Genomic DNA, 17733 nt, shown 5'->3' on the forward strand with positions numbered 1-17733 from the left:
ATTAATAAAAAAATAAAAATAAAACATGTGTTTTGTCAAGTGTAGATTTATTTGGATATGGTATTTGAATGAGGAATATGTGGTCTTGTGATTGGTCACAAGAGAAGGAGACGTGTTTTTTTGTAAGCAAAGAAAAATGTTTTTCTTAAAATAAGAAAAGGAAAATGTTTTCCTGCCACAAAGCATGTCTTTTTTTATTGACCATAATTAATTTTTCTTTGACTAACTTTTCGGATGATTATCAAACATTGGAAACTAAAGAAAATGGTCTACAGGAAAATGAATTGATGAAAACAAACAAGGTATAAATTCTTCATAGGCTAACAAATTATTTATCATTTTGTGACAACCATTAACTCTTCATCTTAATTTTCTCCCTTGATTTTTTACTCTTTTTCACATTCTAATAATCCATTTAAAAATACATTTCAACCTGTATTTTTTAAAAAAATTAATTTTTTTATTAAAAATTAATTTTTTATATATATTTTTTAAATTATTTTAATGTGCTAATCTTAAAATTAATTTTTAAAAAATATAAAAAATATTATTTTAATATAAAAAACATTTTAAAAAACAACAAAAACCATGGAGTCAAATATTTCAGTGTCATCTTCAAAATTCCCTGTCAGTGTCTCTTTCATGATCCAACTCTATTCTTGAAATACGTAACCTACCCTTACAATCAACTATACGTGTGAAGGGAGTCTACCCTTACACTATCTTTTTTTTTTTATATCATTAATTCAGACCATTTTCCTTTACTATCACGCTGCACACGTATCTCTTTAATTACTTCAGTCTTCAGCCCCTCAATGGTCTCTTTTCTTCAATTATATATGCTCATAATTACTCATTAAAAATAATCTCTAGACCTTGACATGTCGTAGTTTTGAGCAATATTGTTGATGAATTCAATGAAGTTGATAATATAAAATATATATCAAATTAAGACAAATGAGAGATATTTGTGAGTTTTGTTTTTCATGTTTTAAATTGGAACACATGAGCTCTGAGTAGAGACATGAATGCTTTCATTCCACAGCAGTCATTGTAAAGACCGAAGGCTTCTGAGTTCGATTTAACTTGTTATCAAGAAAAAAAATACGGAGGAGGATCAATTAATTGGTAATGATCTCATCTCTATTATCCCAAAGGGATAATTATAAATTAAAAGATATGGAGTTAGATAGAATAAGATAGCATCAAATCCTTTCTTTCGTTCATAAATACAATTTCGTATAGTGAGACCAGTATTTTGAGCTTGGATGATTTCCGCCTCGCGGGGACACAATTTACTATCCTAATTCTTTATTGAATTCAATTGTAAAAAAAAAATGCACAAATAAATTTATATTTTTTATTGTTAAAATATATTTTTTTGTATTAATTTAATAACATGATATAAGTAAAATAACATAAAAACAGAAAAAAAATGATATATATATAAGCTCAACATAGAACAATATTTAAAAAATTAATGTAAAAGTAAGAATTTGGGGTTAAAGTTTACCCCATCTGTTCTTGAGCTCAAGTCCATGCCTATTTAATTTTTTTTAAAGATATGGTTAATATGTCGATGCTTTTAATATAGTGTTTGGTTAATATTTTGTGATAAAAAAAATAAAAATAAAAAGTAAAAATGATTTCAGAAATAAAGATAAAAACATAAAAAAACACATGTCTTGTGTTAATTTTAAAGTGAATTTATATATTTTTAAAACTGGAGATGCGGAAGGGATATGTCACTAAAAACAATATTTTTTATTCCTGAAATATCATTGTAAAAAACTTTTAATTCAAAAATTATCCAATAAATACATGTATAGATAAAAATTATTATTATCATAATTTTAAAATTGAATTAGAAGGTCGATCTATGGCAAAGCCCGAGTCACGGGTCGAGATCTAAGTCACTGGTTGGGTTGACTTGAGTCAACATAAAAATAAAAATGATTATTATCATAATTTGAAACCCGACTTGGGGGCTAACCCGGGGTAAGACCTAGATCATAAACGAGATTGATCGTTGACCCGATTCAATATAAGAACAAAAATAATTATTATTATATTTTAAAACCCAACTCGGGTTAAGGCTCAAATTACATGGCAGGAAGGTTAGCACGGGTAACCTGGTCAATATAAAATAAAAATGACTATTATCATGTTTTTAAAATTTGATTTTGGATCAATTCAACACAAGTACCGAGTCACGTACCAGGAGGGTTAATCCGGGTTAATATAATGAAAAACTTTATTATTATCATATATATATATATATATATTAAAATAATATATTTTTGTTTTTTTAAATTTATTTTTTTAAGAAACATCATTTGCAATGTAGTTACAAACAAACCCTTACTAATTCTATGAAATAGATGAAATCCGAGTGGTCTCTGGGGGTGTTTGTATTTTATGTACGAGGACACTTTTCTTTAAGCGGGGTAAACTTGAAGTTGAAGGCATTACTGTTATGGTGCCACCGAGCATACGTGGTCAATATAAAAAACTGGGATTATTTTTTAAAATATTTTTAATTTAAAAATATATTAAAATAATATATATTTTTTAATTTTTTAAAAATATTTTAATATTAATATATTAAAAATAATATAAAGATATCAAGAAAATATTAATTTAAAAATAATTTTTTTTAGAAAAAACAAAAATAAAGAAGGGGGATTAGAGTTGGGAAAGTGGAATGCAATAAAAATATCAAACAGCTGCGAGGAAATGAAGGATGAGGATACTATGGAGAAGGCTCCAAACATTTCTGAAAAATCTCACCAAAACAAGACCCGCCATGCCTCCCTCCTCTGACATGAAAAACGAGACCCGCCTACAGTATGCCTCCCCTCCTTGGGTTTGGTTTTTAAAATTCAAAGCCAACCCCCAAAAAACCGCAAAACGTAAAATCTCCAAACCCTCAAAAATAAAAACACACAAAAACGTAACAAGCGCCAAGTCCCCTCTTTTCAAAAACAAAATACATGGCGCTTTCTCTTACATTCCCTCTCTCCACCATTACAAAACCTCTACCCCCTCACAATCACAATCACAAGCCCTCGCCATCGCTTCTCTCTCTCTCCCCCTCCTAATCTAAAAGGAGACTCTTGACTCAGTGAGCGAAGAAGTGTAAAATGAGTTCGATGGCAGAGCAAGAGAACTGCACCCGCGTTACTCGCGCTGCCAAAAAGAGGGCGGCTGCGCTGGCTTCCACGGAGGACCAACCCTTGAATAAGAAGAGAGTTGTGCTGGGAGAGCTTCCCAACTTATCAAACGCCATCGTTTCATCGAACGAGCCCCAGAAGCAGAAAGCAAAAGCAAAAGCAAAGCCAAAGGCAAGGAAGGGGGCTTCGACGAAGAAGGAGGGTGTTCTCAAAGAGGATGTTGATGGGAACCCTGAAGATCCCCAAATGTGTGCACCATATGCATCTGATATTTATGAGTATCTTCATAAAATGGAGGTAAGGGTTGGTTTTATGTGGTTTGAGTAGTGGAAATGTAATTAGGGTTTGTGTTAATTGGGGTTCATTTTTCAGGTGGATCCAAAAAGAAGGCCACTGCCTGATTACATTGAGAAGGTTCAAAAAGATGTGAGTCCCAATATGAGAGGGATTTTGGTGGATTGGTTGGTGGAGGTCGCAGAGGAATACAAGCTTGTCTCTGACACCTTGTATCTTACTGTTTCTTACGTTGACAGATTCTTGTCTTTCAATGTTCTCAGCAGGCAGAGGCTTCAGCTTCTTGGCGTTTCTTCTATGCTTATTGCCTCGTAAGACATGAGATCCCTTGAATTCTGTTCATATTCTTAAGTCTGCTTTGAGTTCTGTTTAATTAATTAATGTATTTTTTTGGTTTAATTTTGTCCTGGCAAGTAGAAAGTATGAAGAAATCAACCCTCCGCATGTGGAAGATTTTTGCTACATTACAGATAATACATACACCAAGGAAGAGGTAACTGAATATGCTTATTTTAGTTGTTTGTTTTATGGGTTTAGATCTTCAGTGTTCATGCTCTGGTTGTCTGTTTGTCATTTTAATTAATGGCGGTTTATGTGTGATTGTAAAGGTGGTTAAAATGGAAGCTGACATACTTAAATCTTTGAAATTTGAAATGGGGAATCCTACGATAAAGACATTTCTAAGGTAAGATTTAAGAATGTTTTGATATAGCTCTTTTATCTACCTGCAATTAGTGATTTACATACCATGGAAGGTTCATTGTTTGATTGGCTGATTTTTGGTATTGTTTGTCATGCTGGTCTTGCAGGAGATTCACTAGGGTTGCTCTAGAGGACTACAAAGTAAGTGTGATCTCATTCTTCTTTATTGAAGGTTACTAGTTTGTATGCTCGGTACTGTAAAGTATTTCTTATTGTTGTTGACTGGTGTAATCTTTGTGCCTTCTGCAGACTTCAAATTTGCAGCTTGAGTTCCTCGGATTCTATCTTGCTGAGTTGAGCTTGTTGGATTACAATTGTGTGAAATTTTTACCTTCTTTGGTGGCTGCTTCTGTTATATTTCTTACAAGATTTCTGATGCGACCCAAGACAAATCCTTGGGTATGTAATTTCAGGGCTATTAATTTGTATTAGCAGTCAATTTTGGATTGCAGTTTCTAATTTTTGTTCATACAGAGTTCAACCTTGCAACAATACACTGGATACAAGGCAGCGGATCTAAGGGAATGTGTTCTCATCATACATGACTTGTATTTGAGTAGAAGAGGAGGTGGATTGCAAGCTGTAAGAGAAAAATACAAGCAGCATAAGGTATGGTTAATTTCTGTCAAAACTACTCAGGATTTTGAGTTGAATTCTCGCACTGTAAAAAGGCATTTTGTTTACATTGAATTTTTCTTCTGGGACAGTTCAAGTGCGTGGCAAACATGCCTTCCCCGCCAGAGTTACCAGCTTTATATTTCGAAGAGGTTTAAATGCAACAGTTGGCCTGTTCATTATATGTTTCGGGTTATGACAAGTGATGGAAATTGCTACCCGCTCAGGAAGCCCTAGAAGTGTGGATTCGTAACACAAACCATGCCATTTTGGATTTGCTATAAAATCTTGATTGATATTTGGGAGACTACTGGAAGCGAATTGTTGGCCATGTGGAATGACTGTGGTTCTGATGCTTGAGGACTTTTAGTTGGAGTATGAATGGCATTTTAACATCAGCAGTTGGGAACTGTGCTATTGCTAACTCTTCTCACTGGTAGAATATTTGAATCTCCTACGGAGGTCTTGTAAATATTAAAATTTTTGTTTTTGGTTCTAATATTAGATGCTAAATGGTCATTATGAGAACGTGAATTTTCTCTTATGCTGGAGTATCGGAATGGTTTATATCCCATATGCTTCAAAATTGGTAAATATGAAGCCTCACCTTTGTCTCATGAAAGTCAGATTTATACTAACAATGTTTTTAAGAGAACAAAACTTTGATGGTGCAAAAATGAATGCGCAACGCCCTAATGGCATACTGATTACTGCAGAGCAGAGAAGTACTTAACCATTATTACCAAAGCCTAAATCTCAGACTCAAATGGTTTTTCGATATAAACCAGGTGGAGGTGGCTCTTGCGATTCATTTTTGTTCTTCCAGCAAAACATCTACTCAAGGATTTAGATTCTTCATACTCGCACTTTGGCTGCCGATTGCTACTGATTTAATAAAAATTAGTTAAATAGGAAAGTCTTGTAACATAAGGATTTTCATTGAATTGTGGAAAAATAATTTGTAGTGTTAAAGCCGTAGGGATAGGTCAATGTTAAGCAGCGCTGATGGTTGTATGTGTTCTTATACCATGTGAAAACTACCTGGCCGTTCTCCTCTCGTTGCTTCCACAGGCGCCATTGCTTTCTGGGTCATCGTTGTTGAATCTGGCTATCCAAGGACCCCATTCCCTATTTGTTTCGTGGACAAGTGAATGGGGCTCACCGCCAAGTGACTGGAATATTGTTTTACCATCAAGCATACCGATCATTGCCATATGCCTCTCCCAATGGTACCTTTCGATTGCTCCTCTCTCGCTCTTGTGGGCATTCTGGTGCCCACCAAGTGCTTGTGAGCTATAGAACTTTCTCCTGCAGAGTTGCACGAGAAAACTTTGCTGGCAGTGAATTTTGATTGTGAACCTTGCTCAATATCCATAATGCAGCTGTTCCTGCCAAGACCCAAGTTCAACCGTTCATTTGAATTAACTTCTTCAGTATCTCTGGCGTAACCATCGCTAAATGTTTTATCATTCTGGTTGACTGATGGTCCTGTTAGTTCCATGTTCTAAAAAATATCTTAACCGTCTATTGATTTGAAAGGAGGCTAACATAGTCATTTATGTCAATATTACCCATGTTAAAGCTTAGCATTCACATGTTGTTTCCTGTCTATATTCCTTCTTTTGCATTGAACCGGTCTGATTTGAAGCAACTTTATGATTCGAATTTGGCAACCACGCATAAATTCCAACACTGTCATATCATGATCAAAGTAATACCGGTTGCCCGCCATGGTTGTTGTTTACTTTCCCCAATGTTTGCTGAATGATCCCGGAGTTTGATTATGTCCTGGTAGCGTTTTTGACACTTTAATGCACATAATTTATTGGCAGTCCTCAGTTTGCCAACCATCAACCTTTAACTGCTCAATAATTTATGATCTTGGATTAATCTGTTAGTAGAATTTTCAAGTTCTTATTGAAATCACTTGAATCATTGCAAGAGACGTATTGATTAATCAGAGTGGTTGAAGGAGGGAACAGCTAGATGATGCGCAAAGAGACCAGTAGTAGCCAAGCTTTAGGAGCACAGAGTTCTGCACAACTACTTCTGCGGAACTTAAGATCATGCTGCTTGTACCTTTTCATCCCTGGAACTTCAATAGAAATTTCTTTTTTGCCAGACATGTCAAACTTGTAGGAAAATTACCATGCATGTAAAACTAACGGATGATTTGTTCATTCTAACCAGGTTTTATTTGCTAATTGCAATGATAAGAGGCGTACAGGGGTATATTTCCTTTGAACTCGAGGAACATTTCGCCTTCCTTCGTCCTAGTGGGCTCGTGCATTTGTCTTATACAGGACAAAGTGCATGGAGAACGCACATAGAATCAATAGTATTCCTGAGGAAACAGGAAGAGCCCAATTCTACACTCGCTTTAATATGCTGGTAAGGTGCTGACAATGGAAGCTCCCATGTCACAACATGACCTGGGTGGTGGGTGGATTGATGACTCAGGAGATTGGAGCAGAGAGTTGTCTAATCGAAACGGTGCCCTATCCACAAACGAAGCAATAACTTTGTTCTGGGTTCAGTGACTATGGCGGAAATTAGGGCAGATTCTTTTATATGGAATGCACAAAATCACCATGACTGCTATTATATGGTTCTCTATTTTCCCACCCCTTTGCCCCAAACACGTCGTGGCATACCATGAAATCGGCACCTTCTTTGGAAAATCATCATTTGCCATGAGTGCCAGTGCCACAGAAGCAGCCAAGATTGTGACTGCCGCCATGATTAGCACCAGAAAGTTGAGACATGCCTAAAACTGGCATAGCCTGCCTAACTATGCATATTTTCCTCAATACTGCGGGAGATAGCCCAGTGCCATGTGTTTCGGAGAGCAATAGATGTGTAAATTGGCCAGCTAATCATGTCCACCTCACCTCTAGTGGGGTGCCTTGAGATTTTATTAGAAAACTTAGGCTGGAGTTTCTTTTCCTAAAAATTGTGTTGCGTAATCAGGGGTTGTTTTTGTCTTCATTCGCATCTGGAAAAGGAAAAGGGATCCAAAACACCAACTGCTGTAATGAAAAGCGTTTTGACTATTTTTGTTTATAGGCACGTTTTTTTTTTTAAAAAAAATATTAGTCAAATAATACAATTTGGAATATTTTTTTTACTATAATTTATATATGTTATTATTTAAAAACATGATATTTAATCTTTTTACTATGTGATATTAAAAAAAATTATAAACAAAAAGAAAAATAAATAAATAAATAAAAGATCATGAAGGTGCATTAAAATTTTAATTACAATACCGCTAATATCTTCATATAAATTTTGATGAAATGAATTTAATAATATTATATATATATATATATTATTCAAATGAAATTGTAAATTAGTTCAAATCAATCAGTTTTGAAGTTGGTCTGATCTGATTCAATTTATTTTTATTCCAAACCAATAAAACCAGAATTTCCAGATTACAGTGAACAAAGAAGATTTTGTAATTCAGTTGAGCCAAATGGGATTCTTCGTTGAAATGGAAACACTTCTAACAATAAACACACCAAATCATAAATTCCACATCCAATAATATGATTGTTTGAGAATTATTTGAGAAAAGAAAAGGAAGGATTGAGATTTGTTGGTTCGACAAGTTCTACTTGCACATCACACCTAGCTACGTATATACTGCATGCGTATCAACTACTGTCTAATATTAGGAATTATTTTTCTAGTTTGTGAAATATTTTCTTATACTTTGCAATGCAAGTCCAGGAAAAAAACTCGCATTCCTGTCTTTGCCTTCTTCCTGTCTCTTCACCCTTTAATGATCGCCTACATATTCTCTAGAACATGGCTACAGAGGCTAAGACCAGGGTTATGTCTCCGCGTAGGCTAGAGTAGGAGGCCCACTCCGCATTCGGTCAATAGTTCCAGACCAATAAACAGACATGTATATGAGCCCAAAAGTAAAATGGTCCAACACTGAGAGCTTTAATCAATTTCAGTAGGACCAAAATTCCAGCATGAAGTGGAGAAAGCTATATTTCAAATTTGTAATCCACCACTTGTCGGTAATCATAACGGCATCCAGTTCTAAGTTTCCTAACCTTAAAATCTAGGAACTTGACTTAAATTCTCGGCAAACTGTATGATGTTTCCAACCCTTTCTTCTTCTTCTTCTTCTTCTTCTTCTTATTATTACTCCTCAGATTCTTTACTCTGTATTTTCATGCATCAACCTGTTCATTTATAAGGCTATGAACAGCTCGGTTATTGGTTCAAAGTTCAATGGCCTCTCATTGTCAAAGTACTCGTCATGGCAAGCCACCAGTCACGGAGTGACACTAGGGAATCATTGGTCTTATATTACCAAAGAGTTTTCTTGCTTTTCTTGTACTCCATCATATTTGATTCCATATATTAAATGGTTATTAAGAAAGAACCGTTGGTTGGTTAAAGTTGCGCTTGATTTGACCACTCAAAAACTTGTAATATAAGTAAAGATTATTGTAGGAAATAAGCTCCTTTATATCCTTAAAAAGCTTCGCACATTCTTGCCTTTCATTGCTATATAAACTTTGCATGAAGAAGAAAAAAGTGTCTGATTCCACTCCTTTTAAGGTGCCAGCTGATTCTTCTGGCTCTATATGAAGTTGCTATAAATCGGAACCGCTGTGACCTTATTTTAGGGACTGAAGGCGAGAACAAAAGCAGAGCAGATGGTAAAAAGATATCGTGAAATACAAAGGATATAGGCAAATAGCAAAAAGTTGCTCCGTGAGATGCGTCCTTTGCTTGCAGGGTATAGTAAACTCAATAACACACTACATAATCACTTCTTTCCTCCTCCTCGGGTTGCCACACAAAGCCATTTAACTTTATATCGCACTGCCTTTCTCTATCTAGCTTGTCCCATATCTAGCATTTCTCTCCCTAATTTGAAGCAGCAAACTCTCTTTTCTCACTCTCAGCTAAGATGCCCAAATCATTTATAGGTAGAAAAATGCACTATCAACAGTCCCCTCGAGTCTTTGTGTTGCAGAAGCCAATGGTTTTACTTCTTCTTGTACTGTTCGTCTCAGGAGACCGGAAAGAAGAGACAACGGTGAATGTTCATGGGTTGCAAAACCAGCAGCCGCCAAGTAGCACAGAGAAGCAGCACCGTTTAAGGCACTCATTTGATACGTTCTTTTCAAGCAAAAGAAAAGTTCCAAATGCTTCAGACCCTCTTCACAACCGCTGAGACAGGTCTTGCTGTTAGTTTCTCAAGGAGGAGTTACTCTTTGGCCTCTTGGGAAATTGAAGATTAATTTTGTTGCTAGTTCTTGAGAGATTAGAGCTACAAGATGTGAAAGGAAACTTTGATGATCATCTACTAGATGCTTCAATCACAATTCTACTAATTAGGCTGCATCTTGTCAATGATGGTGATGTTCGCGGATCATTTGAAAGCTATGATGCAATTTTCTGCTCGAAAAATGTGTGTGTTTTCAACTTTAGCTGGTCCTTTTGGACTTATGATCCGTATATTTTGTCTCTTGATACCAAGTGTCCGTAAAATATATATGAACCAGTGATCAAGAAAGAAACTTGTTCTCTACGAGTAACTCTTTTGTGAATGTTCTCTATGAGTAACTTTTTTGTGGGGCCGGTAACTTTTATCCACTCCATCGTTGTCTTTTCTATGCGCGAGGAGTTCCTTTCACCCTTTTCCCCTTCTTCTCTAGCTTTATTGTCGCGTTTCACTTTTCCCAAGCTTTATTGTCTTTTTAATAATTCTAAAAGGATTTGATATCGTGATAAAATCAATGGATTTTGTAGTCGTACTCAAAATCTCTGGCTATATATTTCTTTCAAGCAGGACGCACGGCATGCCATCGATGTCTCAAGGAAAACGACTTCAATTTTATATGAACCCAAGAGTCAAGGACAACAAGCATTTTGCCCAGACAGAAACCCATAACGGCAGCCCAAGATTCCCCGAGCCCATTCAAAGAGATAGTTGCGTGCATCTTTAATTTTTCTTTTATTTTGCTACATCTTTAGTAATCTGAACTCTCTATAATTTGGTAATAGTTGGTATGCTAATAGTGCAATTATCCCTAACCTATCTATAATTTGCTAACTCATTTCTACTTGTTTATAATGTTTGATTCTGCAAAAGCAAGAGTTTCATATCGTCATTAGCACACTACTTAATGGGAAAGAAATTGCCTTGGGCAGTTCCCATTCCCAACTATGGTTCCTAAAGAGAAATTTGCTTGTGTTCTTCTCGGAGCTTTATGCCACTAATCTTTAGATTCTCCCATTTCAGCCCACCGGAGATTTGCTTGCTGGCAGTTTTCAAATTTTAGAAAGGAGGATAGCTGCGCTCAATTTGTTGATTATTTTACCACATTAAATTTACCCAAGTCGCTGTATGAATAATGATTTCTAAAATCAAATCCAATGCAGTTATTAAATCTTCAATATCTTTATTTGCATTCAAATAAATGTAAAATGTGAAGATGGTCTCAACGACAATGAACTAAATTATTCTTCACTGGCGATTTTTTTTTTCCTTCTGCTAAAAGGACAGACGGGAGACTCTTTTGAAGTTTGAAGTTCGGACCAGTGGCTAGGAACAGGATAGAAATAGAGTAGTGTTACGCTCTATAGTGTATAAAGATGTCCATAATATTAATCTAGGTTAACTTTGATTATATTTAATCTAAGATATGAGATGATATTAATAATAATAAAAAAAAATCAAATCATAAATTTCAAGATCTAATAATTTAATATCAAATAATAAAAATAAAAATTTTAAAAAAGAAATGTTGAAGAAAAAACTCAAATTAACTTTACTAACCTATCAAGCGTGATGTGAAATTGAGATTAAAAAAATATTTTAAAAAAAACTTAGAAAAAAAAATCAAAGTTAAATTAATAAAAAATTGATGAAAAAACCCTAAGCCAACATGTGTAAATTTGACTAATCCACATCTGAGATAATCCTGCATAAATGAAAGTAAAAAAAAACAATAAAACTTAAGAGCCAATAATTTAGTGTCAAAAGATAAAATAAAAAAATTAATTTTAAAAAAACCAAGTTTAAGTTAAATTGACTAATTCATATACCAGGATATAAGGTAGGGGTAACCTCACAAAAATGAAAAGCATAACAAATCACGAAGCTTAATTCCTAAAAACTTAATGTCGAATGATAAAACCGATAAAAAAATTAATTTTTAAATAGGAATTAAAAAAAGATCAAAGTAAAATCGGGTTAATATTCAAAATTCGTGACTTAAATCATGAGACTGAGATTACTTTATTTCATAAAAGGAAGGCATGAAAATAATAAAGCAAAATTCTCAATCATAAAAATTAAAAATCAAAATAAATAAAAATCAAAATAATGAGGATCAAATTTTGCACTAAAAATATGTGATAGAAAATAAAAATAATTAGGGATTAAATTGAAAATTTAAATAAATGAAGAAAAGGATAAAAAAACAATTAAGAAAATAAGGATCAAAATTAGATATAAAATTAAATGAAATAAAATGTTGAAGGAAATAATTAAAAAAAAATAATCTAGCAAATGATAAAAAAATAATAATAGAAAGAATGAGGATCAAATTGAATACAAAAACTAAATAAAATTAAATATTGAGCTATGAAATTAAAAATAAAAAATAAACTTCAAACAACATCAAATCAAAATAAATAAAAACAAAAAAAATAATGATTAAATTTAAAAAATTAAAAAACAAGAGGAAACAACTGAATCTTTTAAGCTTCAGCATGAAACCAAAGTCAAGAGAGAGAATAGAAGGGGAGAAGAAAAAATTTCATCGCCATCGAGCCATTGCGAATCATGCCATACACGCCTTCCATTGGCTTCACCACCACTACGAGCACCGAATGGCACGGTGGTTGGTTGATTTTTGCCATCATGCGACTCCCTACGTGCATTCAAAACGGTGCGAGGGATGATGACGTGCTGCTGATTGTTATACACCGTAAGCATATTTTATTTATTTAATAACATTCTAACACATTAAATTACTAAACAGCCGTTAAGGACTTCTAAGTAATACAAAAAAAATCATATTACAAGCAAAAATACCTTTCTAACCAGCCTTTTCAATTTTTTGAAATCAATGTTAAACCTATCATTTCACTGTAAAAAATATAAAAGACAAAAAAACCGTTATTTACAAGTTCAATATTTTGCAATTTCCAAGAGTTATTTATATAATTTAACTGTGCAAAGAACATTAAAAAAACCCTGGTCAAAAGACTTGATTTAACAAAGAATAATTTAACTATCTAAGATAAAATAAATTGATTAAATTATTCCTAGTCATGTATAAATAAATATTAAATATTAAATTTTATTTTTTATTAACATGGATGTTCAGGTTAAATTATATATATCTTGATTAATTTTATAAATTTTAAAATTAAAAATCATATAAATATTTTGTAATTTTAAGAATTTTGAAATTCAAACAGGTGAATTATAGGCATCATTAAAAAAAAACATTTTTACACTTTAAACTACGCAATTGTTTTGTCCAAGAAGAAAAAAATGAAAGACAATTCGCGTAGTTTTCACTCCTCTGGAATAGTACAAACGGTGATTGGTGTTTTTTATTTATTTATTGGAGAAACAGTGTTTCCTTCTGGTAGATAAAAAATTCAAGGCCCTTACTATGTTATCTTCTCTGGGAGCCTCCTGTACATGTTCCTTGCCTTTTTATGTTTGAAATGGAAAGCTTGTACCATCACCTAGCTCTCCTGTTCTTTCTTTTCCTTGTTGTTAAAATTCTCTTCCGTCACAAGCAAAACCTGCCCCCTAGCCCTTTTGCTCTTCCAATTATCGGTCATCTACACCTCTTTAAGCATCCCCAATCACTACAGACTCTCTCGTCACAATATGGGCCGATCCTGTTCCTCAAATTTGGTTGTAGGTCTACCCTTGTGGTGTCTTCACCATCTGCTGTTGAAGAATGTTTCACCAAGAATGACATAATATTTGCAAACAGACCCCAGTCCATGTCTGGGGATCACTTGACCTACAATTATACTGCGTTTGTGTGGGCGCCCTATGGTCATCTTTGGCGAAGCCTACGCCGTATATCTGTGATTGAATTATTCGCATCAAAGAGCCTCCAAAAGTCTTCAACTATTTGTGGGGAAGAAGTTTACTCCCTGCTTCGCAGATTGTTGAAAGCCAAAAATGGTGTTACAGCGAAGGTGGACTTAAAGTTTTTGTTTTCTCTTCTAACATATAATGTCATGATGAGACTGGCTGCTGGAAAGCCTTGCATCGATGAGGAAGTTGCTGGTACAAAGGTGGAGAAACAATTATTTCAAGAATTTAAGGAGAGATTTTCTCCTGGCCTGGGGATGAATATCTGTGATTTTATCCCGATTTTAAGGTTGATTGGTTACAAAGGGCTAGAGAAAAGTATGAAAAAGCTGCAGAGCACTAGAGATAAGTATTTGCAGCATCTGATAGATGAAATTCGGATGAGGAGAACAAGTTCTTCCTCCAAAACTGCTGAAGAATGGAAAAGAGAAGGGAAGAGCTCAGTGATTGAAACTTTCCTGTCTCTGCAAGATTTGGAACCTGAATTTTTGACGGATACAGTTATCAAAAGTGTTCTATTGGTAAGCCGCTTGCATTATTTTTTTCTCTATTTTACCATTGGGGAGCGTATTGGTGACCAATCATATTGTTACCTATTCTTACGTTTAGTTCAGTGGTGAGTGAGCTGTGGTGGTGTTTTTCAGACAAAGCATTTAGTGCCTCAGGTCCCATTTCTTACAATTAAGTGTTTTCGTAATCTGAGCCCAATATCCCTGGAATTAATTTAGAAGCAAGGCTTTCGCGAAAGAAATTTACGTAAGGAGTTAAGTAGAAGTCGTTCCGTTGTTTTGGTGGTGGTGGCAGTTGAAAATGTTGAGCAGATGCCCGCTCTTTTATCTAAACGTCATAGTTCACACTTGATACCCATCTTTACCCTGTTTTAGTTCCGCCCAATTAAACTACGAAAAATTTGGTCATAATCGTGCACTAATCTGAAAATTTTCTTGAATCAAACCGTGAAGCTGTTTTCACTGATCACTGATGCATTAGTGTGTAAAATTTTCTTGAATTCAGTACTTTACGACAGAGGCAACTCTTGTTTGGCTGGCACTTGGTACCAGAGGTGATATAACAGCATCATGCGTGATTTTTAAGACCACACGATATGAGTGGCCATGAACCCCTTACCCTCATCTCCATCTAGCATCATCAGTTTGAACTTTTGAGTTCCACGCACCATGATTTTTCTTCAATAAACTGTAACATAAATTTGAATAGAAAAAGGAAAAGAATAAAAACCATGACATGGGTGTGTTTTGATATCCAAAAAGGTCTTTAGCTCTCTAAAGGGATGGGAATATTTCAATGTGCAGAAAATTAATTATTGTCAAAACACTAGGAGTATTGGCCAAAGTTCTTAACTCTAACATTGATAAAGCAATGTGTATCAGATGATGTTTGTTGCTGGCACGGAAACATCAGCAGTTACTTTGGAGTGGGCAATGGCACTCCTCTTGAATCATCCAAAAGCAATGCAAAAGCTGAAAGCTGAGATTGATGAGCATGTTGGGCATGGGCGTTTGCTGAACGAGTCAGATATTGTCAAGCTTCCCTACCTTAGGTGCGTCATAAAGGAGACGCTTAGATTATATCCTCCAGCTCCCCTTTTGCTGCCTCATTTTTCATCTGGAGCTTGCACTGTTGGGGGGTTTGATATACCGCAAGGCACAACGCTGGTGGTGAATGCTTGGGCCATGCATAGAGATCCCAAACTCTGGGAAGAGTCCAATGAATTCAAGCCTGAAAGATTTGAGGCTGGTTTAGGAGAGCAAGAAGGATTCAAATATATTCCGTTTGGAACCGGGAGGAGAGTTTGCCCAGGTGCTAGCATGGGTTTGCAGATAGTTTCCTTTGCCTTAGGTGCTCTCGTCCAGTGCTTTGAGTGGGACAAGGTTGGACCGGCGGAGGACATGAGCCATAGTCGTCATGGAATTACTTCGTCTAAAGCCAAGCCTTTGGAAGCATTGTGTTGTCCACGCCGTGATTTGATTACCCTCCTCCACCATCCTTAGAGGGGTTTTGAAGGTTCTCTTCTCGCCTGGCATTGGGCTTGAACGTCAAGTGAATGGCCTTTCCCCCACCTTCACAAGGCCGTATTACGTTGATGCTGTTGGCATTCCTTCTGAAAGTTTATCTGTGTGTAGTCTGTTCTGTATAAATGCTGATGCTGTTATGGATAACTAGCTATTTAAATGCAATTAGAAGTTACATTATTTTCTCTTATTTGAATGATTTAAATAATAATAATAATATATAACAAATTATTTTACAATATCAGGTACTAATACATTTTTGAAGTAAATAGTTATTTAAATATTCATTTTTTCAAACGTGATTAATCAACTGATTTTTTTATTATTTACTTTTCATTCTCTTTAGTCTTTAACTTTATTTACAATTATTTTATTCTTATTTTTAATATTTCTGTGTTTCTTTTTTCTCAAAACAATATCACATATTTGGGGTTAATTACACTAAAAATCATATAGTTTGATTTTTTTTTTCGTTTTGTTTTCATTTTTTAAAAAATTATATTTTATATTCTCAAACAATAAAATCTTTTAATTTATACAAAATACCTAAATTATCCCATAAATAATATGTAAAAATCTCTTACTTTTTCATTCTCTTCTCCTTCTTTCTTCTTTTCTCTGCTTTGCTTTCCTTTCCTCTCTTCATCTTCTTTTTGTTTCAATCAAAACCCTAAAACCCTATCGATTAAATAAGAAATCCTTCCCTACTCTTAACCTCATTTTCCTCAGACCCATTCTTTCTTTCACTCAGTCAAGATCAAAGCAAACAGAGATTCACCAAAGCCCCATATCGATTCAATAGAAGGTAGATTAGGATTAATCAACAGTCTTAGGTGCACGAATCAAAACAAGCAGGCTGATTTAATGATATTAAAGCAATAAAATGGTGGGAGTTTGTCAATTGTCATGCCCGATTTTATAGCGGCATGTATTCTATCTGAAGAAAAGGCAGGTTCTTAAACCCTACAAGGTTAAGGTCATAGAGCGCTCATCTCTATGACAGAAAGAGAGTGGGGGCACATTCCGATTAAGACGAGGGAAATTTGCTTTTTTGGCTAAAGTAGCCGAAATTGCAGTGCTATTTAAGGGGAGCTTGTTCTATGATAAATAAACGACTCCAAATAAGAAAGGAGGTATAGCTGAGAAGAACAATAAGAGTAAGCATTCAGGTGCTGGTGCTATGACCTTAAAGGTGGAAGATACTTCCCTGGTTCTAACCACCTTGAATGAAGAGTGGAAGAACAAAATGCAGAACATATCGGAGATGTTGGATTCTAACAAAGAAGGGGGCGGGGGAGAGGAAATTCAAGGCCAAAGAATAAAAAAAGAAGGGCAGCACAAGATGAAAAACTAGAGGCGGCACTAAGGTGCGAGTGGAGCATAAAAACAACAAAAGTTTCATATAGAGGTCCCTTTTTAGAATGAAAGAAGGATCGGTAAAGTCAAGAAGTAGAGAGAGGCCAAAGATTCTAGCACAAGAGGCAGATTTTATTGGCTTGGTGGAAACATTAGAGAGGAGTGGAAGCCAAGTCCTCGGTCCTACAGTATTCAACACAATTATATCGTTAAGAATTGGCAGGTTAAACATGAAATTATATTCAACACAAGCACCCTGCACCTTGGTTTTGCATTAAGCTTTACCTAAATCTGAGGAATAACCTTGGGAGATCAAAGAAGTGACTTTTTTGAAGGTGTCGATTTGTTTTTCGCTCTTGGTTATTTTTAGGAGTGAAGGAACTCTTTGTGGCTGAAAAAGGTATGCAGATCTGCAGTAAAATCAACTTGGGAAAGGAGAGAACATTGAAGAAGA

General features: G+C 34.9%; 2 protein-coding genes across 2 annotated transcripts; both read left to right on the forward strand.

Moving 5' to 3' along the window:
- The first annotated feature begins 2895 nt into the window (after positions 1-2895).
- Positions 2896-5328, forward strand: LOC133692709 (putative cyclin-A3-1). The gene is made up of 8 exons (XM_062113828.1): positions 2896-3470; positions 3546-3778; positions 3885-3960; positions 4076-4152; positions 4277-4310; positions 4419-4568; positions 4644-4778; positions 4877-5328. Exons 1-8 carry the CDS (start codon positions 3144-3146, stop codon positions 4940-4942), a joined length of 1098 nt encoding a protein of 365 aa, XP_061969812.1. The 5' UTR covers positions 2896-3143; the 3' UTR covers positions 4943-5328.
- An 8087-nt stretch (positions 5329-13415) lies between these two features.
- Positions 13416-16113, forward strand: LOC133692708 (cytochrome P450 81C13-like). Its single transcript, XM_062113827.1, has 2 exons — positions 13416-14411; positions 15282-16113. The coding sequence occupies exons 1-2, from the start codon at positions 13497-13499 to the stop codon at positions 15900-15902; spliced, it is 1536 nt and encodes a 511-aa protein (XP_061969811.1). The 5' UTR covers positions 13416-13496; the 3' UTR covers positions 15903-16113.
- Positions 16114-17733: the final 1620 nt, after the last annotated feature.

The sequence above is a fragment of the Populus nigra genome, chromosome 4 (assembly GCF_951802175.1).
Source record: "Populus nigra chromosome 4, ddPopNigr1.1, whole genome shotgun sequence".
In the NCBI taxonomy this organism is placed as follows: domain Eukaryota; kingdom Viridiplantae; phylum Streptophyta; class Magnoliopsida; order Malpighiales; family Salicaceae; genus Populus; species Populus nigra.

What these genes read in the sequence shown, in the direction of transcription:
- LOC133692709 (XM_062113828.1), top strand. Translation starts at nt 3,144, where the DNA reads ATGAGTTCGATGGCAGAGCAAGAGAACTGCACCCGCGTTACTCGCGCT. An exon ending in ACGATAAAGACATTTCTAAG is followed by an intron (nt 4,153 to 4,276) that starts GTAAGATTTAAG and finishes CTGGTCTTGCAG; the next exon opens with GAGATTCACTAGGGTTGCTC. An exon ending in GACCCAAGACAAATCCTTGG is followed by an intron (nt 4,569 to 4,643) that starts GTATGTAATTTC and finishes TTGTTCATACAG; the next exon opens with AGTTCAACCTTGCAACAATA.
- LOC133692708 (XM_062113827.1), top strand. Translation starts at nt 13,497, where the DNA reads ATGTTTGAAATGGAAAGCTTGTACCATCACCTAGCTCTCCTGTTCTTT. An exon ending in TTATCAAAAGTGTTCTATTG is followed by an intron (nt 14,412 to 15,281) that starts GTAAGCCGCTTG and finishes AATGTGTATCAG; the next exon opens with ATGATGTTTGTTGCTGGCAC.